This window comes from Mustela nigripes, chromosome 7 (genome assembly GCF_022355385.1).
Source record: "Mustela nigripes isolate SB6536 chromosome 7, MUSNIG.SB6536, whole genome shotgun sequence".
Taxonomy (NCBI): Eukaryota; Metazoa; Chordata; class Mammalia; order Carnivora; family Mustelidae; genus Mustela; species Mustela nigripes.
In genome coordinates, this window is record NC_081563.1 from 82365060 (window position 1) to 82392424 (window position 27365).

Consider the following 27365-nt stretch of genomic DNA (forward strand, 5'->3'; position numbering starts at 1 on the left):
GCTCAGTGGGTTAAGCTGCTGCCTTCGGCTCGGGTCATGATCTTAGGGTCCTGGGATCAAGTCCCGCATCGGGCTCTCTGCTCGGCAGAGAGCCTGCTTCTCTCTCTCTCTCTCTCTGCCTGCCTCTCCATCTACTTGTGATTTCTCTCTGTCAAATAAATAAATAAAATCTTTAAAAAAAAAAAATGTTGTTAGAATATATAGCAGTTACTTGATCTATGTGAAATTTTAGAGTATTGTTAAAGAGCTTTACAGCTTGATTTGGTACAAATATATTTAAATTATTAGAGTGACCTCTAGAGATTTCTATCAATAATGCATCTTTTTTTTTTTTAATATTTTATTTATTTATTTGACAGAGAGAGATCACAGTAGGAGAGAGGAAGGGAAGAGATCACAGAGAGAGAGGAAGGGAAGCAGGCCCCCTGCTGAGCAGAGAGCCCGATGTGGGACTCGATCCCAGGACCCTGAGATCATGACCTGAGCCGAAGGCAGCGGCTTAACCCACTGAGCCACCCAGGCGCCCCAATAATGCATCTTTTTGATCCCATTGTAAAACCATATTTGATCATCAGATTTGGGTTGAATATGTTTGCAAAAATTATTTTTTTAAAAAATTGTTTTGTTGTGATTAAATGAGTCAGTGTTTATGTTCCTGTTAATGTTATTCAAACTTGAGTTCATATCTTTACACTCTCTTGTGTATTTTAGTATTTATTACAGATACCCAATTAATGAAACTCATTTTAAATATATGGTATGGTGAAATTTTTATTTTATTTTTCATATGCTGAAGTATTAGATTAATAGATTATAATAATATTAATAGATTATATAGACTATATGACTTTTCAGTCTTGAATATATCATTTTTGTTATCTCCAAAATTTGAAAACATCTTCCAGCATACCCAAAATACTATCATGCTTAAGTAAATGAAAATAATTTCTTGGGGCACCTTGGTGGCTCAGTTGGTTAAGCATCTGACTTTGGCTCAAGTCATGATCTCAAGAGTCCTGGGATTGATCCCTGTATCAGGCTCCCTGCTCTGTGGACATTCTGCTTGTCCCTTTCCCTTGGCCCTTTCACCTGCTTTTGCTCTCTCTGTCTCACAAATAAATAAATAAATAAATCTTTAAAAAATAATTTCTTAATAAGGAGCCTATACTTAGAGCCAACTGGTTTGTATCTGACTTATTCAAACTAGTGTTTAATATAAGGCAAGGCATTCTATTTGGCTGTTTGGCCATAGAATATCTATTAATCAAGGCTAACCAACCCTTCTCCCTTTTTTTTCATGACATGGACTTGTTGAAGAGGCAGTATTCCACCATCCAGATTTGTCTTGCCATTTTTGAATTTTAACTTTACAATCTTTGTAAGGCATTTACCTTATTTCTTATAAACTGGAGAAATTCAATTAGTATAAAGAAAAACCTAAAGCAGGATTGCCTCAGGAGGTGGGGTATGGTTTGTGTTGCATCACACCAAGAGGCATGGAACATCTGCCTTTCTTACTACTGATGTTGCTACTGGGTCAAGTTGGGTAAAACCCCTCCTTTGCGCCCTGTAGTAAAGAAAATCTCAAAATTAAGGGAGAAATTTGTGGGCCTGTCCTTCTTATAATCAAACGTATTTGAATTGTGTAACATAATTATAGGTTATTTAGAAAATGCTTAAACTGAGCAACTTTAATTCTTTCATTAGAATAGCATATAAACAAGAGAATGTGAATGATAATAACTACCCATTGTCTGCTTTTATTTTTTTTTCCCCAAAGATTTTATTTATTTACCAGAGAGACGGAGATCACAAGTAGGCTGAGAAGCAGGCAGAGAGAGAGGAGGAAGCAGGTTCCCTGCTGAGCAGAGAGCCTGATGCAGGGCTTGATCCCAGGACCCTGGGATCATGACCTGAGCTGAAGGCAGAGGCTTTAACCCACTGAGCCACCCAGGTGCCCCCATTGTCTGCTTTTAAAAATCTTGTTTGGATTTTAAGAAATCGGCTGATAAAAGTTTATTCATTCATCAGCCAGTGTTTATTGAGGGCCTACCACATGCAAATCACAATTCTGGGGATACTAAGGTAAGTGAATAAAACAGACAAAAGTGCCTGCCCTCATACATACCTCAGTATCATCAAAGCCATCTATGAAAAACCCACAGCGATTATCATTCTCAATGGGGAAAAACTGAGAGCTTTCCCCCTAAGGTCAGGAGCACTGCAGGGATGTCCACTATCACCACTGCTGTTCAGTATATGTGCTGCCAAAGCAAGCACTCACCCCTGCTATTCAATATAGTAGTACAAGTCTTATCCTCAGTAATCAGACAAAAGAAGAAATTAAAGGCATCCGAATTGGCAAAGAAGAAGTCAGACTCTCACTCTTTGCAGATGATATGATTCTTTATGTGGAAAACCCAAAAGACTCCACCCCAAAACTACTAGAACTCAAAAAGGAATTCAGTAAAGTGTCAGGATATAAAATCAATGCACAGAAATCAGTTGCATTTCTGTATACCAACAGTGAGACAGAAGAAAGAGAAATTAAGAAGTCGATCCCATTTACAACTGTATGCAAAACCATAAGATGCCTAGGAATAAACCTAACCAAAGAGGCAAAGGATCTGTACTCAGAAAACGATAAAGTACTCATGAAAGAAATTGAGGAAGACAAAAAGAAATGGAAAAACGTCCCATGCTCATGGATTGAAAGAACAAATATTGTGAAAATGTCTATGCTACCTAAAGCAATCTACACATTTAATGCAATCCCTATCAAAGTACCATCCATCTTTTTCAAAGAAATGGAACAAATAATCCTAAAATTTATATGGAACCAGAAAAAGACCCTGAATAGCCAGAGGAATGTTGAAAAAGAAAACCGAGCTGGCAGCATCACAATTCCAGACTTCAAGCTCTATTACAAAGCTGTCATCATCAAGACAGTATGGTACTGGCACAAAAACAGACATAAAAATCAATGAAACAGAATAGAGAGCCCAGAATTAGACCCTCAGCTCTATGGTCAACTAATATTTGACAAAGCACGAAAGAATGTGCAATGGAAAAACACAGTCTCTACAACAAATGGTGTTTGGAAAATTGGGCAGCCACAAGCAAAAGAATGAAGATGGACCATTTCTTTATATCACACACAAAAATAGACTCAAAATGGATGAAAGACCTCATATGAGACAGGAATCCACCAAAATCCTTTAGGAGAACACAGGCAGCCACGTCTTTGACCTCAGCCACAGCAACTTCTTTCTAGAAACATTGCCAAAGTCAAGGGAAGCAAGGCAAAAATGAACTATTGGGACTTCATCAAGATCAAAAGCTTTTGCACAGCAAAGGAAACAGTCAACAGAACCAAAAGACAACCAACAGCATGGGAGAAGATATTTGCAAATAACATAACAGATAAAGGACTAGTATCCAAAGTTTATAATGAACTTCTCAAACTCAAAACCCAAACGACAAATAATCCAATCAAGAAACGGGAAGAAGACATGAACAGACATTTTAGCAAAGAAGACATCCAGATGGCCAACAGATACATGAAAAAGTGAAATACAAATCAAAACCACAGTGAGATACCACCTCACACTAGTCAGAAAATTAACAAGTCAAGAAACAACAGGCATTGGCAAGGATGCCGAAAAAGGGGAATCCCCCTACACTGTTGGTGGGAATGCAAACTAGTGCAGCCACTCTGAAGAATAGTCTGGAGGTCCCTCAAAAAGTTGAAAATAAGGCTACCCTATGACCCAGCAATCGCACTACTGGGTATTTACCCTAAAGATACAAATGTAGTGATCTGAAGGGGTATGTACACCTGGACGTTTATAGCAGCAGTGTCCACAATAGCCAAACTATGGAAAGAACCTAGATGTCCATCAATAGATGAATGGATAAAGAAGATGTGGTACATTTATACAATGGAATATTATGCAGCCATCAAAAATTCAAAATTTGCCATTTGTAACTAGAGAGTATTATGCTAAGAAATAAGTCAATCAGAGAAAGACAATTGTCATATGATTTCTCTGATATGAGGAATTTGAGAGGCGGGGGTGGTTGTGGGGGGTAGGAAAGGATAAAATGAAACAAGATGGAATCAGGAGTGAGACAAACCATAAGGGACTCTTAATCTCAGGAAACAAACTGAGGGTTTGTAGGGGGTGGTGTGTAGGGACAGGGTGGCTGGGTTATGGACATTGGGGAGGGTATGTGCTATGGTGAGTGCTGTGAAATGTGTAAGCCTGATGTTTCATAGATGTGTACCTTTGGGGGAAATAATACATTATACATTAAAAAAAAAAGTGCCTGCCCTCATGGAACTTGTATTTGAGTGGGGAGTAAATTAAAATCAAGTTTTAAAATTAATATTTCCGGGGACTCAGAAGAGATTCCATGCACAGAAAGGCAGCTTATTGATTACCCATTATTAAAGTTTGAGTGGAGAGGCTCATCAGCAGTGTGAGTCAAATTAGTGAACTCTGGTAGATTTTATTAATTCAGCTGTTGGACCTTTTATAGAAGAGTGCTTTCTAGCCTTTACAGTTCAAAAAAATTTTTATTTCAAGTATAATTAACACATAGTGTTATATTAGTTTCAGGTTAGCCTTTAAAATTTTAACATCTTAATTAAATTTGAGATAGTGGCATAAAACACAAAATTTAACATAAATCTGGTCCAGGAGTCTAAGTTACTGAATGTAAAGAAATGAAACATACTGGGGCGCCTGGGTGGCTCAATGGGTTAAAGCCTCTGCCTTCGGCTTGGATCATGATCTCAGGGTCCTGGGATCAAGCCCCGCATCAGGCTCTCTGCTCAGTGGGGAGCCTGCTTCCTCCTCTCTCTGCCTGCCTCTCTGCCTGCTTGTGATCTCTGTCTGTCAAATAAATAAATAAAATCTTTAAAAAAAAAAAAAAAGAAAGAAATGAAACATACTGAGCAACAGAGTATACAGTGACACAGAGCAGCTTTTCTATAGGTCACCTCTACTTCAGTCATAGATGTGAGTGGTTCTAATTAGCAAACCAATTTCATCTTTGTTTTTTCATTCATTCATTCATTTGGAAATTTTTCTTGCATATTTATTTGCTTTTAATTTCATGGCAGACTTCTTTTCAGAAATGCCTTTGTATCATTTGTATGAGTAACCAGCCGTAGTAAGTTAGTGGCTTCATGTCTAATCTGGTACCTGTATATACTGTTTTATTTTTGCAGAGTGACCTTTGGTCTTGTGGTATTACAGCCATTGAGATGGCAGAAGGTGCTCCCCGTAAGTAACATTCTTTGCTTTTTAGCCCAGTTGTTGTATGTGACTTAAACCTAGTCTCAAGTCTTCAAACAGAATGGTTTCATGGGTAAAGCCATTCCTGGTGGGACATTCAGATGAAGGAAGCATAAAAACAGTGAAGTTTTAGATGTAAAATGATTCTTGGCATCCACCGTTCCTTTTGAAGATCCTTGAAGTCTGTAGGTTACATTTTATCCGTTTAAGTTGTATTCAGGTGTATGACATGAAATTATGATGACATTAGATAATAGGCAGTAGTTTTCATTTTACACTTTAAACTTCAGTGAAACTAAATCCTAGCACGTGTAACTGGTCCTAACACATGAAATTTTAGTAATACTTATGTTTGACTTGACAGAGGCATAACTTTTTATCTGTAGAATAAGGTCTGGGTTTATTGTAGGTTTTTTGTTTTATTTTTATTTATTTATTTATTTATTTTTGGTTGCTTGTGAAATTTCCTTCTCCTTTGAATTAACTGAATGCCAGCTTCATAAAATTGATTTTTGAGCAGAGACGGTGTAGAACTTCAGAGAACAGAAACAAAACAGCGTTATTTGCTGTCCCCTTAAGAAAAGGGGTATACAGAGAATGTATACTTGTCTGCTGGATAGTTGCTGCTGAATAAATATTTGTTGAATGAATGAAAAAAATTTCCAATGCCTAAAAATTAGTTCGCAGTACAAGAAATGGATGTCAGTCTTGACCAACATATGTTTCCTCATGTTTCCGTCTGAGGAATTGAGGCAGGGGCTCATTGCCAGATCCTTTGTTTCAGTTTTCTTTCACAGTGGGAATAGATTGTCTTCTTTGGTCCCCATTTCCCAGCTGCCTTGTAAGATTCTCATGAAGGTAAATAAACACACAAAAATGCGTATTACCTATTGTGACATGTTAATATGTGCATATGCCCCGAACATAGCTCTATTGAACAAGTGATGGAAGTACAAACGGTACTTGCACAGAATCTAATAGTCTCTTTTATTCTGTGGTCTTTGCTCCTTCCTAGAATGACAGCGAACGAACAGTTAACATTGCGGGAGGTCTTTATTGCCACTCACCCTGTCTAGGCACTGTATGAATGCCTTTACAAGCCTTGCCTGATATAATCTGCACCACGACTCCATGATAATAAAATTATTTTCATTTCAGTCTTATAGATGATTTAGAAACTTAAGCTGTTCGCTCCCTTAAAACTGTGAATCTGTATTTACCTTTGATTTACGAAAACTTTCAATGTCAATTTAAAATTGTATATTCTTCTTGTTGCTCTTGACCTCTCGATATTTTGCTGTGTTTAAATGGGGAACTCAGGGTATGCCCTAGGGCTCATTGCTGAATGTCTAGACTGCTTGACATAAAGATTGTCAGACAGGTGATGGGACAGCACATTTGATATTTTGAGTGAGCCCTAGAAATTACAAATGAGTAAAATAAGTACCATACTGACGCCACCATCTCCTCTCCCCAGCTCTCTGTGACATGCATCCAATGAGAGCACTGTTTCTCATTCCCAGAAACCCTCCTCCCAGGCTGAAGTCAAAAAAATGGTAAGCTATGTATGCTTTGTTGTTGTTGTTGCTCTTTCCTTTTTACAAAAAATTGTTCCTTTTCAGTTTCATTCCAAGACAAAATTCTAGGCATTCCAGTTCCCAAAGAACGTAACAAGTGCCCTGAAACTCCAGTTAAAAAGTGTCATTTTTAAAATTTTTTTTCTTGATAAATTCTCTCTTAATTACAAAATAGTGACAAGTGACCATAGGAAACACTGTAACATGGTTAAGGAAAAAAGTTTCATTTTAATATTTAAGCCCTCTTGTAAGTATAATACATTCCTAAGCGTTTTCACGTTCAAAAGCAAAGCTGTACTGACTTTGCTGCTCCTCAGGTGAAATAGATTTGAATGTTAATGGAGACATTTACTGTAATTGTTGTAAAACACTGAAATTAAGTGCATCTTTTTTCATTCCAGAAATGGAAGGAATGGTCCTGTCTTTGGGCTGCCATCTTTCTCCCTGCAGCCCTCACATGTTTGCTCAAAAAAAGTCGCTTATCAGTGAAGGGCAATGATGGTGACCCTCCTCGGCAAAAGCATCAAGAATTTTGGTGGTGGGGGAAGCTGTTGATTGGGTTTAGTTTTAAAAAGTGTTGAGGGAAAGGATAGTGCTCTGTTTTCACCTGAGAATTTTGCTTACTTGTTTCCTCTTGAACTTTTTCCGAGTGCTCTCCTCACACTTCTGTCTCCACTCCAGCTCCTCATGCCCGTGGGCCCTCTCCCCTTTCCTTTCTGGTTTCCTGGGCTCATCTATCTTACTAGTGCCACACCCACTACCATGGTGGTTGCTTTCCCCTTCTGAAACTGTTCTCACTGGTTTTCCAGTTAAGTGATGTCTTCTCTTGGGTTCTTGACTCTAATTGTGAAATATGCACAAGATCTCAATTTCAAGCCTTCTTCTCTTCTGGAATTGGTCTTTTAGCTCTTCCTATCTGCTCTGCTCTTGGTTGCTCATCTTCTGATGTCCTGTAGTTCTCTTTTCCTGTCTGTGGGCATTATATGCGCATGCGTAGTTTTACTCTTTGTTTCTCTCACACTTCTCCCTATTCCTCACTGCCTCTCCCCACCTTTTGTTTGCTGGCAGGATTTTTCTCATTCTTTTTTATCCTGTCTTTAACCACACTCTGCTCCAGATAACTGAGCTTATCTAGTTCCACTTACCAGGTTTTAGAGAGTTCTCTTAAGGCAGTATGGTTGCCAATTTAGCCCTAATTGGCCTCTTGTATTGAAACTTGATAATTCTGGACATCTATGATGGCCAACTCTAGGGAAACCAAATGTGTATAGTGGGCATCACCAAGGAGTAAGCTGTGGGGCTGGGGTAGCACTATCCAACTAAATGAAGCAATGTTTTTTTTTTGTTGTTTTTTTTTTTTTTTAAATGGAGTTTATGCTCTGTCTTCAGAGTACCGTGTAATTCACAAGTGTTTCAGCTGGCCGCACTCTTGATTATTCTGTCCATTACTTGCAGTTTGAGATTAACCACTGTGCGTATAATACAGTGATGTAGAGAGACAGATGTAGATGACAGATTCTTTGTGTGTTCTTACATAAAACTTTCTCTAAACTTAGATGCATTTTCATCCATTTACGTCATTGCTGTCATTTTACCTAAGTATTCTAAAAGGATGAGATGATTGTACACCTAATGTTCTTCCTCCTTTCTGATTGCTGTCTTCCTATCCACCAATGTACATTGCTGCTGGTGGTTTTGGAGAAGTGTCAGCAAACACTCTCCCAGCAGAACTTGACAATTGGTTTTAAAGAATATATTATAGATCATTGATTCCCAAATGTTAATTTGTAGACATGGTAGGTGAGAATCCCTTTGGAATCTTTTAATTTAGGGTTTCAGCCTCAAAGTGTTTCTGGTTTGTAGGTCCAAGGAATGACTCAGGTATTTATATTTCTGATAAACTCCTCAAGTGGTCTTTGTGAGCAATGGAATTGAGGAATCTCTGTGTTAAAACAGGTCCACTACGAGATTCTCAATAACCACAGGATAAAGTCGCAACTTTGAGTGACTTTGAGGGCCCTTCTCGGAGCTGACTCTGACCTATTTTTCTCTTCTTTTCTACTTTTCATACTAGTATCAGAAAACGATTCATTACTTTTTTGTACTTTTCTACCTTTGTTATGTTTTTTCCTTTTGTTTTGGAATGATGGCTTCTCCTTCTCTTCTCTAGAATATCAGCTATCCTATGTTTTCTTGATGTCTAACCTCCTGTAGCAGTAGTTCTTTTCTTTTTTTTTTTTTTTTTTTAAAGATTTTATTTATTTATTTTACAGAGAGAGATCACAAGTAGGCAGAGAGGCAGGCAGAGAGAGAGAGAGGAGGAAGCAGGCTCCCTGCTGAGCAGAGAGCCTGATGCGGGACTCGATCCCAGGACCCTGAGATCATGACCTGAGCCGAAGGCAGCGGCTTAACCCACTGAGCCACCCAGGCGCCCACAGTAGTTCTTTTCTTTCTTCCTCTGGAAGTTTTATTATACATCTGCTGTTAGGTATACATATATTTCCTCCATTTTATTTCCTATGTGTATTTCTTATAAAGCCTAACATAAACAAATGTAGAGAGTTCTCTTAAGGCAGTATGGTTGCCAATTTAGCCCTAATTGGCCTCTTGTATTGAAACTTGATAATTCTGGACATCTATGATGGCCAACTCTAGGGAAACCAAATGTGTATAGTGGGCACATAAATATTTGTTGAATTGAAAAAAATGGTAAGTTTGAATGGAAATACAAGACAGTAGAAGTGATTCTTAAAAGCAGCGAAGTAATTGGAAAGAACTGATTTTCTAAATCATATTTTTAAGACTGAACAACTCATTCATTCAACAAAAATTTATTGCATACCTCTTGTGGTCTGCCCATGCTCAGTGTTGGGCATTGCTGACAAATTGAAAAATCGGAACCAGTTCCTGACCTGTACCTCAGCAGAGGAGACAGAAGGATAAACATGATGTGTGCAGTCATTAAATGCAGACATCCTAGGGGAAAGATTCCTAATTTTGGGGCGCATAGGGGTGGAGTGTGCCCGGAAAGCCCCACTTAAAGAGACGATGCCTTACTTGAGTCTTAGAAGATAGGATGGGTGAGTGTTTCAGCCAAGGCTAGGGATGGGGTTATCATGAGGCAGGCATGGAGAAACAGTCAAAAGTAGAAGTAGCTGGTAGGGTGAATGTAGATGACAAAGTCCTTACCCCCTTCAGAACTATTATGTATTTCTACATCTGTACTTTAAGCCTAGAGAATTGATAGATAAATCAGTTGGAAACTGATTGAAATGTCATATTAACAGGTTCAAGGGCCCCAGCCTTTGGTCACTTACCTGACTTCTTATCTCTGTCCGTCCTTGTCTTTTAGGTTCCACGCATCTGCTGTCTCTGTCTGCCTTCATTTTCACAAAAGCCTCCCTTTACCCCCTTGCCTTCTCAGTGATTAATAAGCAACAATAAGTGAATAATTCAGTGACTAATAAGCAACCTTACATTTAAACCCAGTTTGTTTAAATCTGACTTCCTTCAAAGCTCTCTGTTGGTGATTTATTGTCATGATGTGACATAACTCTTCAACCATGCTTAAATGATGCTTCTTATCCACCATGGTCCCGAGTTCCTAATACTATCCTGTGCATTTGGAGAATGTTCACAGTGAATTCTGAATCTCTTATATGTTTTCAGACTAATTATTCACTCATATTAGGGAGTCGTGCTCTTTGCAGTAGAAATTTGATGATCCTTTTTACTTCCTCTTACAGGTCAAAGAAATTTTTTAGTTTTATAGAAGGGTGCCTGGTGAAGAATTACATGCAGCGACCCTCCACAGAGCAGCTTTTGAAACATCCTTTTATAAGGGATCAGCCAAATGAAAGGCAAGTGAGAATCCAGCTTAAGGACCATATAGACCGGACCAGAAAGAAGAGAGGAGAGAAAGGTACTGACCTGTTTTTTATTTTCATTTTGAAAACATAGTATTTTAGGTTTTTTCCTCTAGAATAGGTTTCTCCCTTTCCACCCAGGAGTGTGTGCTTTCTTCGCCAGGACTGGAGTAGCTTGTGTCTGCTCTGCAGGTCAGTCATGAGCCTTGGGTCCAGCCTGGCTCAGGTCGAGCTGACCATAACTGCATGGTGTGTCACCAGGCAGACACCAGAGAGACAGTGCTGTTTCTCTTGTTCCCCCTCAGGAGCATGTCTTCGTGCTGCTCTTTTTACTTCCTTAAGGGTGTTTGTGTTCTGAGTGCATCACTCAAGGGTTATTGAGCATCAGCTGTGACTGTCCATATCGGTGTGCTCACTCGTTTCTCTCCTGCTCAAGAACCCCCTTGGTTTCTTACTGCTTAACTCTGCAGGTGGTGTGGTCCAGCCTGACTACTTTTTTCTCATTACGGCATAACACAGACACGCCCTTATGTCAATCATTTAATGTCCCTTTCTGTTCCCAGTATCTTGGTTTTGTATCTTTACATGTTTTGTGCCCACCTGCCTGAAGTGCCCTATGTTCCCCTCTGTCCAGCAAGGTATGGTCAGGCTTCATCCCTGTCTTTCCAGCCCTCCCTATTGCCTCGAGTCATGGTGATCTTTGTGTTTTGTGACTTCTTACCATAACTTTCTAGAACAACATTTAAATACCTGGCATCATGATAATAAATATTTCTTGACATTCAAACTTCAAGATCAAAGAAGAAACTAAATAAAGTGCAAGTTCGAGGTGATAAAAGAGTTGTTCACAGCCCTCTTTGGAGGACGGTACTGAGCTATTTACATGTTCATTTCAGTCTTCAGAGCTAAATCATCAGTGATGCTCACAACTTTCTGGCCCTCTGATATATTCAGTTATAAAAGTAATTAAGCTTTGTACGTTAAGCCTTGTAGTTACAAGTGAACTAAAGTTTGAAAGTAAAGCTTTTTCTTAGGGAAAAGTTATTTTTACATTGGATAATTTTCCCAGTATTTATTTTCTTAATGATAGCTCAGAATCCAGGAACATTTGCTATGTGCCAAGTGTTTACCAGATGCTCAGCCTGGAGACTTGTGCACATTTGCAGGTTGGAACAGTGGAGCATTTTATCTTCATTTTTTAGTTTTCAAGTTACAGTGGCCTTTTTCCCCATTGGCTTTCACTTACCTTTCAAATACCCTCATCCTTGCGTCAAAAAGGAATAGTTTATAATACAAAACTTTAAACGTAACACAGTACTATTTGAAGGAGTCCAAAGATTATTTAGGTTGGAATTTCCTTTAGAAGCTAGCTTATTTTAATCTTCCTGAAAATTACATAGTTTTGATTGTCTAGCAATGAAAAGAACTAATGTCATAGATGGTAACTGCTGAAGTTGTAGATATATTAATCTACAATTATATATGATATAGACTGAACCCCATTTTAAGTAGTCAGACTTGTTTTTCTTACCAGGACACTGACTTTCAACTTCGTATCTCTGAAAAAAGTTGGAAGTGTGTTTTGTGAATTGATTTATTTTGTAGATCTCTTCGGCCTTTCTAGTTTTGATTACTCTCTGGAGTGCAATGCTCCCTCAAAGTTAGGTACTGACATTAGGTACAGGGTCTAATAAAATGGACTGTTACTTTGGGGAAAATGGCATAAAACCTGTTGAAGTGAAAACAGGTGACTCATGTTGGAACTTGGTCTTAATCTGGTGAAAGGAGAGCAACTTTTCTTTCCTGCTTTTGCTATATTGTTTCTGCATCTGTTTTTCCCTGCCTTCATCTTTGTAACTTGTGGGAACATTTAATTTTGTGTCTTTATGCTTTGAGTGTCTCCTGTGCTTCACCCACGGTCAGTCCTGCAGAACTTTCTCCCGGTTTTGTTAGCTCCCTAAGTGCCAACAGTAACCAAATGACATCTCCTAGTTGCCTTAGTTTGGGCCGTTAAGTCTCTTTCTTTCACATTTTGGCATCAAGGGTTCTTTCCAAATTTGCTGATGCTTTGGGGCCGCTTTTCTTATGTGGGCAGAGTTTGAGAGCCCTTCTCACCGCCCTATACCCCCTCCCCAGTGCATCCCATGAGGAGTGGTCTTGAATGCAGTGGAATCTGCTCTTCCATGCAAAGTAAGGGTAGCCCAGGGAATGCCGCTGTTTGCTGATTGTGGGAATTGGATGTCACGCTCCTCCTACCTCCAGGTTCTCTGTACACATTATTTTCATAAAGGACATATTGTTTGTTTTCTGCTGTTACACTCTTGGAGATGCTTGCCTATACATGCTTGTGTCATGATTTGTGAACTGTCCCATTTATCTTGCCCTTTTCTTTGTAGATGAAACCGAGTATGAGTACAGTGGAAGTGAGGAAGAAGAGGAGGAAGTGCCTGAACAGGAAGGAGAGCCAAGGTGATGATAAAGCCTCACTTTATCATTGTAATTGAGCTCACTTTATCATTTTAAATGAACTCACTGTTCAACTTCCTGCTTTATGAAGAAATTGTTTCATATCGACGCCAGAATTTCAAGAAATCTTCAAGTGCCTTAGAAGTGCCTTAACATCTTCATTCTTTTTCATCCTTTGAAAGATATCTATTAAACATTCTCCCCCTCTGGATCCTCTTATCCAGTGGTGATTTCCTGAGATTGCATTCTCTTCCCCTATCACGTGGCAGTGCGTAGGGCTGTTTGGTTCTGGGAATGAGGGGCCTGCCGCAGGCACTGCTGCTCTGGGAGGCATGGACAGTATGTGCTGTGCAGCGTATAAAACAGTCCTGCTCCAAAGGCTTGTCCTGCCCGGGCAGTTGGGTGTCTATTGAAAAACATGGCAGGCTTTCCCAAAATGTTGTTTGGTTTGGTTTTGTTCTTCCCACAAGTGTGGTTATCAGCAGTTCATTTCTTCTGCTTATGTATATTCTGTCCTGATTAATCTTAGAGTCTTTGGTTTGGATATCTGTGGCTTCCCCCAAGGTACAGTGAAGCAGAAGGTTGAAGGTTTGGTGGTATGAATCTTGCAGTAACTAATTATCCAGGGAGGTTTTAAAATTTTAGTATGATCTTGCCTGGCAGTCCTTCATGCTTTCAGCTACATGTAACTTGACTCATTGAACAAAAGGAGTCTGGAAGGGTATGTTGAAAGACCTGTGGAGACCTATGTATAGGCAGTGGGAGTTTTAGAGAGAGCATATGAAGAGATAAGAAAATATATTGTTAAAACCCTATATGTTTTTCTGCTTACATAGTAGAATATTTGAATCCATTTGAGACTAAATATTTTGGAGTAATTTGAACTGATTTCTTGAGCAATGTAGTTGTTTTGGGTGGGAGCATGATACAGGGAAAGAGGCTGTTGAAGGAGATTGATTTGCCATGTTATTCTGGGTAGTGAAAGTGGAGCAGTGGCTCTCAGTGATGAGATCAGCTAGCGATGATGCTGTTTATCTGTGCAATGGCTCATTCTTGGAACCCACTTGAGTTCAGCCGCTTATTCGGGAAGCAGGCAGTGGGAGGGCAACGTGGTAAGACTTGGTGGGAAGTAAGGTGGTTAGAGAGGAAGGTGGTTCCGCTTCTACTCATGAAGTTGAAGAAGGGGATTTCCAACTTTTCCTTTTACAGAGTTTGAGAGTTGATATGAGAATCCTAAGTAGAGATGTCTTTCAAGTATCCAGGATGGAGTTTGAAGATATTTGTGAAATGGATAAAATATGTAATACTGTTGAACTGTAGATACAGTTATTCCCATGGATTTATTAGTTGAGCCTCAGAGTGGGAGGAACTCATTAGGAGGATGACTAGAATAGGACACCGAGGCCCCAGTCTCACTTGGAGGGCAGAGTGATGTGTGCGCACCCCTGAAAGCCCTGCCTCCTCCTCTAGCTCCATCGTCAACGTGCCTGGTGAGTCAACGCTTCGGCGGGATTTCTTGAGACTGCAACAGGAGAACAAGGAACGTTCTGAGGCTCTTCGGAGACAGCAGTTACTACAGGAGCAACAGCTCCGGGAGCAAGAAGAATATAAAAGGCAGCTGCTGGCAGAGAGGCAGAAACGGATTGAGCAACAGAAAGAACAGAGGCGTCGACTAGAAGAGGTAGGAAAAGGGAAATGTCCAGTTGGTTTTCTTTTTGTTAGCCAGACACTCAAAGGAATGTTTTCTGTGGCCACCTGATATAATACTTTTCCCCTGGCTTACCTGCTCAGGTGATTTCGGAGGGAAAGCTTATGCTTTCGACTAGCAGGCCTTCACATTCCTTGTGAAGGAATGTTTTCCTTGCTTGTAAAAACTCAAGGACCTGCCCCACAGTTACTCATCATCATATTTTGCTTAGATGCAGAACAGTAGGGGCACAGAGATAGCATCATACCAGTTCTGTAAAGGCTGTTTCTGTTTGTGGTTTAAGTTGGCAAGCTCAGGCTTGACCCGATTTCTTTTCTTTCCTTGGCCTCTGGGTCCAAGTTCACATGTACATATTTTTCTGAAACTTCAGACTTTTCCACAGGAAAAATGTTTTTTCTATGAATGCCTTAGCTTTAGTTTTTTTTTGTTTTTTTTGTTTTGTTTTGTTTTAAATAAATGCCTCAACTATAGGTACATTTAAGAGTAAGGGATGAAAAGGGTGCCTGGCTGGCTCAGTCAGTGGAGCTTGCAACTCTTAATCTCAGGTTGTGAGTTCCAGCTCAGTGGGTGTAGAGATGACTTAAAATCTTTAAGAAGAAGAGTATAGGTGAGAAAATAATTACGTTGGATATAATCCACCTGATCTTCTGTAATCTAGTTGTTAATGTAGTGGAATTAGTTCTGTTCTGCAGTAAGGAACTATATTTTGTACTACCTGCTCATTTAATTCAGTAGTACTACTAACATTGGTGGTGTGGTTACCCAGAGCTTTTACATTTGTACTTCATAGAAGCATCATTTCTATTTCACTTGGGGCACAAACACACACAAAAAAACCTTTTAGTTTTTTTCCTATTATTTTATATTTCACAGCTCCAGTTTTCTCATTCATAATAGTACAACTTCACTTTTCTCATTCATAGTAGTTTCAGTTTCTGTTCCTGTTTAATTAATTCACCTTGATTCATATTTCTTACAGCAGAAAAAGAACATAAAACAAGAAGGAAGCCCTGTATTGATACTTAACAGTGGAGTTTAATGTAAATAACAACACATGGGATATTACCCAAGTTTTTTAAGAGTATTTCATGATTAGGGGGAATTTTTGTTTTGTGTGTTTTGTAGTCTGAATCTGAATCTGAAAACTTTATACTTTGTTCCTAGTTTAGAAAACCAGCTCCATTTAACTAAGGAGACTAGAAATATTTAGCCCGGGCTTATGGAAGAAAACATAGGACATAACCTTCCTCTGTAAGAGGGACCACAGTGCTGTTTACCTCTTTTTGCAGTTTATTTGCAGACTCTTTTGTAGTATTTTTTTTTTTAAGATTTTATTTATTTATTTGTTAGAGAGAGAGAGAGAGAGGAAGTGTGAGCACAGGCAGACAGAGAGAGAGAGAGAAAGAGAAGCAGGCTCCTTGCCGAGCAAGGAGCTGGATGTGGGACTTGATCCCAGAACACTGGGATCATGACCTGAGCCGAAGGCAGCCACTTAACCAACTGAGCCACCCAGGCGTCCCTCTTTTGTATTATTTTTAAGACTCTTCTCAGTGCTCTTTGAACATAACAAAAACCCAGAGTGGTCTAGGGTTTGTTGAAGTTGCATGCTGACCATTCATATGTGAGAATGCTTGAGTGTTGAGGCTCTGGTTATTTCTAGTTCTTTATGCAATATTTTCTACTGTCCATTTAAACCCTGGACTGTACTTTCCCTAAAGACACGATATAGGATAGTTTGATGGTTTATAACATTAGCTCGAGCTCATTTGTAACACATGCCACGGAAATTGCTTTCAGCCCAAGTGGTAGTGGGACAAGTGTCCATTATCCAGCATCTGTAGGGAGGAGGATTGCACAGTGAAGGCTGGCACTGGCTAGAGGAGAGAGACTGAAATTTGACAGCCATTTTGTTTTATTAGTTAAAACAAAGACTAGAGGATTAGGGATGTGGGCTAAATGAGAACTTCGCACTTATTGCTTCAATTAGCCCTTTAATTTCAGCTTCTCGGTAAGAGTTCAAATTCAGAGTCACCTCTTGGCACCTCTTAATCAGGAAAGATGGAGCTGGGTATCAAACAGGGAACATTTGCATGAGTAGAATCCACTAATTTGGATTCTTGATGATATAGTTCCTTTTTACTAGTTTAGGATAATTAAGCGTTATCTACACTCTAGGTCTCAGAAGGTAATTTGGGAATATTTAAACCATAAATGGTTTTTAGTTCTTTATTGACATTAAAGCTTCAGTCAGAACTGTTTGGGGAATAGGGATTCCTTTTGTTATTAACGAAGTAGATAGAGATGGTCCATCTCAGTCATAAGATAAATGACAAGTAAGACTAAAAGGGGTGCCTGGGTGGCATGGTAACATTAAATTGACACTTAATAGTAAGTGTCCAACTGTTGATCTCAGCCCAGGTCTTGATCTCTCGGGGTCATGAGGTAAATAAAGCCCTGCCTTGGGCTTCACGCCAGCTTAGAGTCTATTAAAAATAATCAAAGGAATGACCCCCCCCCCCAATGAAAGATAACAAATATTTGTCAGTGATTGACAAAAAGAAATGGCCCCAAAGTCAAGGTTGTAGGGAAACTGAGTACAGATTTTCCTTTCTTTGCAACTGCCACAAAATCCGACTCATCGGCCCTCTGCAGATGAGTGCTTGGCCCTTCATGTTTAAGAAATCAGTAGGTATGTATACTCCGCTCTTCTTTTGTTCATTGAGATGTGCTGCTGCTAGGATCCTTCACCTTTATCTTCCTCTACTTCTTCCTCCTTGGCTCCTGTGTGAACTGGAGGTCTTAGAAGTCCTTGCAAATATTTTCGATGCTGTCTCTCATCTTGCTGGAAATGGGGTTTCTGTTTGTATTTTCCATTTTCTTTTTTTGTTTTCTGATGATCTTAGGCTGAAAGGGGGAGAATGTGGAGCTCAGGCAGCATTCACACTAGCAGCTTCGGTCTAGTCCTTTCCTGGACCTCACAGCTCCTTATGTGGTGAGTCTGCTCCTCAGTCTTATCAGGACCTGCTCAGGGTGTTCTCCACTTACTGAAGTATTGCATCTAGATTCAGAAACCCATGTGGTAATGACCCCCTGCATCAAAAATGTTAACATGACTCTATTACCTTTCATATTTAGATGCATCATCACACCTCTGCCTCATATAGAATGTTGCCTCTAAGGGACACCTTAGAGTGGCTCAGTGGGTTAAGCCTCTGCCTTCGGCTCAGGTCATGATCTCACGGTCCTGGGATCAAGCCCCACATTGGGCTCTCTGCTCAGCAGGGAACCTGCTTCTCCTTCTCTCTCTGCCTGCCTCTCTGCCTACTTGTGATCACTCTTTCTGTCCAAAAAATTAGAAAAAAAAAAACACTTAAGAAAAATAATTTGAATGTTGCCACTAGCTCTTTTTTTTTTCTCTCCCATAAAAATTGTTCTCAGACCAGCTTTTCCTCCCATTCCATTCTTTCCCTTTGAGGGGAAGCACGATGAAGGATATTATAGTGTCATCTTATCCTAATGGTTTGTACTCTTGTTGCATTGAGTCTTGATACCTATTAACTGTTTCTCCCTGCTTCCATGACCTATATCCATATACTTGATTAGCATATTTTCTCATTCTTTGTCTCTCTCTCTCTTTTTTTTTAAATTAATTAATTTATTTATTTGACAGGGAGAGATCACAAGCAGGCTGAGAGGCAGGGAGAGAGAGAGAAGGAGGAAGCAGGCTCCCTGCCAAGCAGAGAACCCGATGCGGGGCTCGATCCCAGGACCCTGGGATCATGACCTGAGCCGAAGGCAGAGGCTTTAACCCACTGAACCACCCAGGCGCCCCTTTGTCTCTTTTTAATGCAAATATTAAGAGCGGAAGATCAGTAGTCTAAGTTAAGATTATCACGTTATTAGTTGGTATAGTTTGGATATGTTTTTGAACCTCTTACGTATTTAAATAAGTTTCCTGTATAGTTTATATTTCTTTATTTCGACCTGATGGAAACTTACCAAATTATTAGTAAAAGCAAGATATGTTTGTGCTTTGGTTTGCTACTTTAGTAAACTTTAAAAAAGATAATTTCTAAGGGAAGATTTGTTTTGAGTAAGCCCTTGGAGCCATGAAAACACCAGTACCTTACGGTTGGGGTATTGTAACTGTATATAAATGATATTTTTAGTATATATAGGAGTCAAAATCAAACTTTTCATTTAAGGTTAAAATTTATCCTTTCTTTAAAAAAAAAAAAGACGAAGAAAGAAAGTAAGAAACCCAATTCCCTATCTCTACCCAGTCTTACCTTTCGGGAAGAGGACCATGGTACCTGTGCTCTGTAGACTGTTTTAGCCTTGGAGTTGCAGTTGTCATTTTGTGATTTTGGTTGCTTCAAGTTGGGGGTCAGTGTTAATGGCAGCCCCAGCAATTTCTTTGCTTTTTATTCTACCAAGAGGACACTTGGTTATAATCACTTCCAGCATTTCTACAAATTCCAAAGTGACTAAAATTTTAGAGAGTGGCTGGAAGTGGAAGAAATTAAAAACAAAGGAAAGCAAGAGAAAAATAAATCTTCTGTGTGAAGTGAGATCTGTACTGAAGTTAACCTGTAACACCAGGAAAACAAAAAATTTTTTCTAATAAAAAAATTAGTAAACTGCCCCATGTATTTATTGACTCTGAGATCTTAGAAGGAAGCCATGGTGGACTCTTTTACCCCAACTGGGTCTCCATGTATCGTAGAGCAAGAGGAACAATTTCCTCACCCCTCTTTGCCTACACAAGGGCCTTTGTGTGGCAGATCATGTCTATCTCAAATCAAGAGTCTGTATTACTATAGTGCAACTTTTTTTTTTTTAATACAGTTCCACCTGTGATACATGCATCGGGGGGTGCTAGTACCCCTACAGCCCAGACCTTGCTTTCTATCAAGTTGGCAGCTCCAGATTTTTTTTTTTTTTTGCAGAGGGTAGTTGTCTTGTCTTTCAGAACTCCATGTAAGTTCTCCTGTGTTCTTTTGACATCCTAATCTAGTGTTCCGTTATATTTACAGTAAAATTTTATAAGAGTTAGCTTAATTCAGCAAATGTTACTTTGTTGCCTGAAGGTGGGAAAGAATTGTCTTTGGGTAGAAGCAAATAGTTTTTCTACTAAGGCTTCATCAGAACTTGTACAAATAAACCTCAACGATTGATGGTATATCTGTGCTGTAAGTAACACGACCTCAGAAGTGCTTGGAGGTAGCCGAATGTGAAGAACAGTCTGGTTTATTAAAGTCAGTTAGTTTCTACTAAGGCCAGTAATTCCAGTGGAGTGTATTTAAATGGACCTCACTATTATCAGTGTGAAAAGTTTAGAAAAAGTTTTTAGAATGTGAGATGAAAATATTACTTTTAAATACCAGACTAGAAAGGGAATCTAATTAAAGCATAGCTGGAAAAGTACATACTTAGGCATGCTTGGGAAAATTTTGAGGAATAGGAGAGCTCTATAATTTTAGAGATTTGGAAATCACTTTATAGTGTTGTGCAGTTTTTCAGTTTGTTTGATTTTGTTTTCAAAGAGTGATTTAAGGAAATAATGATTACATCAGTTTGCAAATGCTTCACAGGATTAAATCATGTTAATCATTCCTAGTGGGGAAAGCCTGAAAAAGGCATGTCTGTTAGAATCTCCTAGGTTTTGTTATTTGAAATCACAGGCAAAAGTTTAGTCCAGTATGAATTCATGGTACTTGGTTGATGGTTGATGGCATATGTATTTTGTTTTTGGCTACCTTCTTTCAAGGTTCTATTGTAAGAGGCCAGCTTTTCACTTGAACCGTCTAGTAAGATACATTTACTAAGGGCTTTCTTCTAGTTTTAGTTATCCCTCCTCCCTTAAATTGAGAGCCTGTTCTGAGTGAGGTGGTTTTACGGTTGGTAGTTTAGAACCTTGCTCTTGGTCCAGTTTACAGTTTCAAATGTTAAAGAGGAGTCAGTAATTGCCTTTTTTTTTAAAACATTAGCCTCAGTCTTTTTAACCAGTTGATTTACAAACCAAAACTTGCTTAGTAGGATATTTGTAGGAAACTTAGCACTTTCCACATTGTCTTGTGGATTTTTTTAAAAAGCATATGGCTTATGTTACTATGAGACTTGAAGGAGAGGGACTGTATCTAGTTTATCTTTGTATTCTGATCATGGTGCTTAATATTTCTCAAATGGATGAATGGATCATTTGTAGTCCTAGATGCATCTCTGGAAAGAAGGGACTTATTCTTAAAATTTATACCCATTCTTAAATGGAATTCTGGGCTTGAGATCTCTAATTTGAGTTCCAGAGACACCTTAAAGTTCTTTAAAGGACATTATAGAATGTCCTGAGGCATAAAGGATATGTTGTATAAAGTATGAGGCACTATCCAAATGTAGTCATTATTGTTTAAGTCTTTATGTACTCAACAAGTGATCTCAAAAAGATGGCTTTATCATTTGCGACCACGTGGATGGAACTAGAGGGTATTATGCTTAGTGAAATAAGTTAGTTGGAGAGAGAAAACTATCATATGATCTCCCTGATATGAAGAAGTGGAGATGCAACGTCGGGGTTGAGGGGTAGGAAAAGAGTAAATGCAACAAGATGGAATTGGGAGGGAGGCAAATCATAAGAGACTCTAAATCTTGAAGAACAAACTGAGGGTTGCTGGGGGGAGGGGGGTAGGTAGAGGGGGGTGGGGTTATGGACATTGGGAGGGGTGTGGCTCTGATGAGTGCTGTGAAGTGTGTAAACCTGACAATTCACAGACCTGTACCCCTGGGGCTAAAAATACATTATATGTTTATTTAAAAAAATTAAAAAAAAATTTTTTAAAGATGGCTTTATGATTTGATTGTATCTTATTAGGACATAGAGATATGAATGGATTCTTTAGTCTTTTATTACTCTAAATGCTAAATGGCTTCCAAGACAGTGGTTTTTGTCTTGGTTGCCATATGTTCCTTGTGAGGGTTAGATTCAGCTCAAAAAAGTATTTATTATGATATCTACGACAGTGAAAAAGATGAGCAAAACATGATTCCTGCTCTCAAGGAGTTTATGGGGTTTTTTTGTGTGTTGACCTAGTAACCAAGAGTATGGTACTTTCATAGGAAACAGAAGAAAAAGCCGTTCGGAGGTTTTCATTTGACAATTGAAAGCATCAGTTGTACCCTGTTCTTGTTTGTAAGATGTTTGCTTACTGTTATTTTATGGTGTGCATTTTGAATTAAACTTCTAATAATTTTTAATTGTGATAATTTCATTGAATAATTACATAATAACAGTTATATTGACTTTGGAAAACATTTGAACAAAAACAATATGATGCTTATCTCACTTCCATTGAGAAATCCTGGTAAAGTGACTGAACAAACAAAAATGGTATAAACAACAAGGACAAGGAGAGCAAGAAAGGAAACCAAATTGTGGAAATTAGTGCATGGAAGAGTGGAAACTTTAAGAAGGCTAGTACTGCAAATTCTGGAAGAGAGTAAAAAATGAGAGGCAACAGGTGAGGCTGAAAACATGTATATATGGACAGTTAGATTCTCCCACCCCAGGCACCCAGGCTGCTGCGTTCCTCCTTCTCAGCTGGAGCAGATACAGACTTCCTAGAAAAAGTGAACTCAGAGCCTCAGAGCATTAGAGAACTCCGGTACAACTGAGTATGTGGAGAGAGAGGTACTGTAAGCACTCTCACCTTAGCTCCCATAGTGCTGGCAACCACCTTATCACAGATGCCACCTTCTCTTTTGCACCTCCTACTCAACTCAGGCAGGAGATTGGGAGGATGCTTAGAAGATTGCAGAGATTCCTAGCTCAAGGGACATAAGGCCCCAATGAAATGACTGTACTGCCTCACATCACCTTGCATTAAAGCTTAATTACCAAGTGTTCTTCCCAGCCCTTATAGGTGGCTTTTTACTGTCTTACATGTGAGTGGGCAACCAAGATTGTGGGCACTGAGAAAAATCTTTAATGTGAAAGATTCCAGGACAAATGGAAGAAGGACCTTGAAGGACGTAGACAGTGTAGGGAACAGACTAAATATTTCACACGTACGCACATGTACAGAATCTTAATATCCTTAGAATGAGAAGAACATGTAATATTCATAAGAATGTCCAGAAAATAAGAATTTTTGAGAAGTTTTTTTTATAAATAAAAACTCCCGAAAGTATGGGGTATATGTATTTGAGTGTGTTGGGGGAGGGGGTTAAGTTTATGGGGAACAGAAGAGAAACAGAATCAAGCCAAGGGCTTTAACTTCATTTAATTAGGTGGTCCAGGAAATAATTACTATAGGGAGAACCACAAAAGTAATTCAAGGAAAGTTTCTAGAACTAAGAAATAGAAATTCTGCACTAAAAGATATACCGAGTACCCAGCACAATGAACAAAAAAAGACCCATAGAAACACACATACATTGTCTTGACATTAAAAATGTCTGGGATGAAAAGAGGATCCTGAAAGCCACGATGGTGGGGAGCAGGTATAGAAGGGTGTGCATGGGTCTTATACTAAGTATCTATCAGTCATCTGAATGGTCTGAGAGTCTCCAGGAACACCGTTAGAAACTAGAAAATGACATAGCTGTACTTGTGGAAATCTGAGGGAAAATTACTTGTCTCGGCCAAAATTACGTGTACATTGTGAGGGTTAAAATTCTGTGGCCTGGCCTGCAAAGTCCCTAAAAGCCTTTTGCCTTGTCTTTATTACTCCTCAAGAAGCTGCTAGAGGATATGTTCCCACATATGAGGAATAAATTGACAAGGGCTCTAGGAAATGGAATCCTGCACAAGAGAGAGGTGAGAAGGAGTCAGTTAGTGGACAAATACAGGATTCCTGAAGAGCAAGCAGTGTTGGTTGGCAGAGGGGAAGAGAGGCTGTGAGAATCAGTCTCTAAGACAAGAAATTTTGACTGTATTGGAAGGAGATCTGTGGTGGTATAAGAGACTTTACAGGGATGCCTGGGTGGCTCATTTGGTTAAGCTGCTGCCTTCAGCTCAGGTCATGATCCCAGGGCTCTGGGATCGAGTCCCGCATCAGGCTCCTTGCTCAGCAGGTAGCCGCCTTCTCCAACTCTGCCTGCTTGTGTGTGCTTGCACGCTCACTCGTGCTCTCTCTCTCTCTCTGACAAATAAATAAATAAAATCTTTTTAAAAAATTAAAAAAGAGACATTACAGATAATTTTGTGATGGACCAGTGAAACAGACAACAGCAGCAAAATTAAGGCAACTAATAGCTCCCCAGTAAACTCAAGTTTGCCTGAATATGATTTTCATTTAACAGAAATTGTTACAGGACTGGATTAGGAGCATATGATAGTGCTGTATGAGGGATATTCTTTGGGAGAAATCAACAGATGATGTCTAAAGTGGAAAAAAATTAAATAGCTCTTATAAACTTAATTTAAAAATCGGGTTGTAAATACTATGGGTAAAGCTAAAAGCATTGAAAGTGGTTCTACCTTGGGAATAAGAACTGGGGGTGAGGAGAAATGGAAAACCTAATTTTTTATATAAGCCTTATATTCTTTATGACTTTTTAAAGTACTTAGTAGTTTAAAATTTAAAATGTAAGGCACGCCTAGGTGGCTCAGTCAGTTAAGCATCTGACTCTTGATTTTGGCTCAGGTTGTGATCTCAGGCTCATGAAACTGAGCCCTGAGTGAGCGTGGAGCCCACTTGAAATTCTCTCCCTCTGCCCTCCCCTCATGTACTCTCTTGCCCTGCCCCCAAGTAAATAAAATATTTTTAAAATTTAAAAATGTAAATAAATTGGAAAAAGCTATTTGTAAGATTGCTTAAAATGTGGTAGCATTTAGTTAGATTTCTTACTGGGCTGGGAGCCCTGCCATTTCCTGATACTTGAGGTGACAACAGCCGAAGAGAGGGGAGATGACAAGTGGGTCCTGGCGGAGTGGGTGGCCCAAGATCACACTTTCACTTAGTGGATTGGGCAGGCCGCGGCTCCAGGTGAGAGGGCTGGCACGTGGAAAGCCAGGCTCTGATCCAGGTTCACTCCCGCTCTGCTTCTCTGCCGCGGCTTCCCCTATTTTCTTCTGGAGACATGGGAAATTTGAATCTCGAGGCTGGTTTAAGTTGGATGCTAGACTGTGTCTGGCTGCCAGCTGTGTGGTCGTTGAGTGGCAGGCAGCTGGTTGTTTCTCCCAGATCAGGACTCCCATTGAAGTTGTTTCCCCTTCCAGCTCTCTGGAGGAGTCCATGTACATAACAGCCCAAATGTCAGCAGAGATGGGGATGGCTTTGCTTTGAAATTAAAGAAAAAAAATTTAATAATAAGAGGAAAAAGCAAGTACAGCCTGTGGCTTTTCTTTCTGTTACATGATACCATGGGTTTAAATGGGGACCTTCACTTCAACATTATATCTGAAATTGAATGTTTACTTGTCTGCATGGTATATAAGGAAATGGCAGTAAACATATTGTGGGTCCTTGTCTCTGTGGTCATGCGGCATTGCTTAGAACATTGGGGTGTCTTGGAAGGGTCTTTAATCATGTATCAATCCCATCAGTAAAAGAAACCAAAGACGTAAATCTGGTAGAGATACATCTATTTATATACTCTTGCACTGAGTATATATATTATAGAACATGCAAAAAGAGCTATTTTAAAAGGGTGAGCTACAAATATGAGTAAATAAAAGTTCAGTGTTTTCTTTTCCTAGACCTCCATTTATTGTTTTGCTCACTTTTAGAGACTGCTGATATAGAGACCCATCATCTTAGTTCTTTACTTCTTTTCTCCTCTCTCTGGTAATCTTGCTATGTCAGGGCACTCTCCCCAGGGTGGTGTGGTGGGCAAGGAAGGGTAAAGTTCAGGTCTTCTGAAGAGGAATGATTCTCTTAAAGTTCATTGCTTATGAGACCTCTGTAAAATTTTTTCTCACCACAAACACCAACTTTTAACTAAAAAAAAAAGCAAACTTCACAGCATCATGATTGCTGATATAGACTCTCTCCCTCCCACCCCTACCTCACACACCTCTGTCCTGACAAGTCAGAAAATAGGCTCAGGGAGAGAACATGGCTTGTACCAGGGAAGCAGAGTCAGGACCACAACGCCTGTTCCTTGAGTCATTTCACTTCTCTTCTAGGATTCCATGGTTGACTACAACTTCTCAAAGACCCCTCTAACCCATTTTGGCTTCTTTGTTGTCTAGAAGTTGTAAAATTCAGTGTCCGTGTATCAAGTTCTTTGCTTTTTCTAACCTGTTCATATTAATTTGATTTACTTGGAACCTGAGTTCTCAGAAGCTAAGGGGGAGGTTTTAAGGGTATAGGCACTACTTCCCTTTCTTCTTTTTTCCCTTTACTTCATTCTCCTGTTTTCCTTTTGTCTGACCAACTTGGAAGAAAATTGTGTACATACCCTATTAGTTAGTTTTCTGTCCAGCTTTGTTGTGATTGTAGGTTCTTTCTTTCATCCAGAGGTGGGGCCCTTCTTGCCTGGCCTGCCAGGTGTTTGCTAAACCAGTGTATTCTAGAAAGTCATTTCTCTTTTGTAAACCTGATGGTTGCCAGTCTTGCCCATGATTGTTCTCAGAACTAAGCAGTGCTGAGTTTCTCCATAAAAATCATAGAGTACACAAACCCTGGTCACTCCTCAGGATGGAGGCTTCCACAGAACTTCCACGTAAACCTCTTCAAGGAAAACATACCATATTAAGCGTTCAAAGTGATTGAATGAGATTCTTAACATTTTAGGTTTATCAGGAGGCTTTTTGTTTTGAATGTCTTTGTATTCAACAGAAAAGTTCAGAAGCCAGGAATACCTGAAGGAATTAAAAATTTCTATTCAAAGCAAAGAAACCTATTTCCCAATTGGCAAAACATAATTGTTTTTATTACCAATATTAGAAAAATGGTTGTGTTCTTAGCAACTGTATATTTGTTGTAAGAGATTTACTGGCAAAAAGCCACTCACTTCTTTTTGCTCCTATATAGAAAGGCAAAAGATATAAAATAGAAGAGCTAACTTAATTTGCTTTGAACACTGCTTGGTTGAGATTCTCCTATTTCTTACCTTAAGTTTCTGTGTTTTGTTGCTCATGAATTCCTGGGGCTGGGGGAAGTGGTTTTCTTTGTTTTATTTTCTGGTAGCTAGTTTTAAAAAAGAAAGACCTCTCTCCCAGGGGTGCAGGGCAGTGCTTGGGGCCTGGTGCTCTGATTGCAAGCTGCACCACTGCAGTAGAGAAAGGCCTCTGTACAAAAAGCCTTGCTCCCGAGTCCTTTGGCACGTAGGCCATTGCTCTCTGTTGTCCTTCTTAGATTTGATTTTGAAGAGAGTCCTCTTTTTCTCTTAAGATTTAAAAAAAGTATAAAGGCATTAAGCCAGCAAATGACAGACAAGTGCACTGTATGGGGCATTGTAGGTGTTTGAATTTAATAAAGATGCCTTGGCCATTTAAGTTGTA

At 39.4% G+C, this 27365-nt stretch overlaps 1 protein-coding gene across 50 annotated transcripts in view; it reads left to right on the forward strand.

Moving 5' to 3' along the window:
* The window catches only part of MAP4K4 (mitogen-activated protein kinase kinase kinase kinase 4), a 192708-nt gene that overhangs the window by 124089 nt on the left and 41254 nt on the right, over window positions 1-27365 (forward strand). For all 50 annotated transcript variants that reach the window (XM_059406288.1, XM_059406292.1, XM_059406300.1 and 47 more), the window contains exons 8-12: window positions 5237-5291; window positions 6781-6859; window positions 10627-10802; window positions 13143-13215; window positions 14683-14893. In XM_059406288.1, coding sequence (XP_059262271.1) covers window positions 5237-5291; window positions 6781-6859; window positions 10627-10802; window positions 13143-13215; window positions 14683-14893 — 594 coding nt within the window. The remainder of the gene's footprint in view (window positions 1-5236; window positions 5292-6780; window positions 6860-10626; window positions 10803-13142; window positions 13216-14682; window positions 14894-27365) is intronic.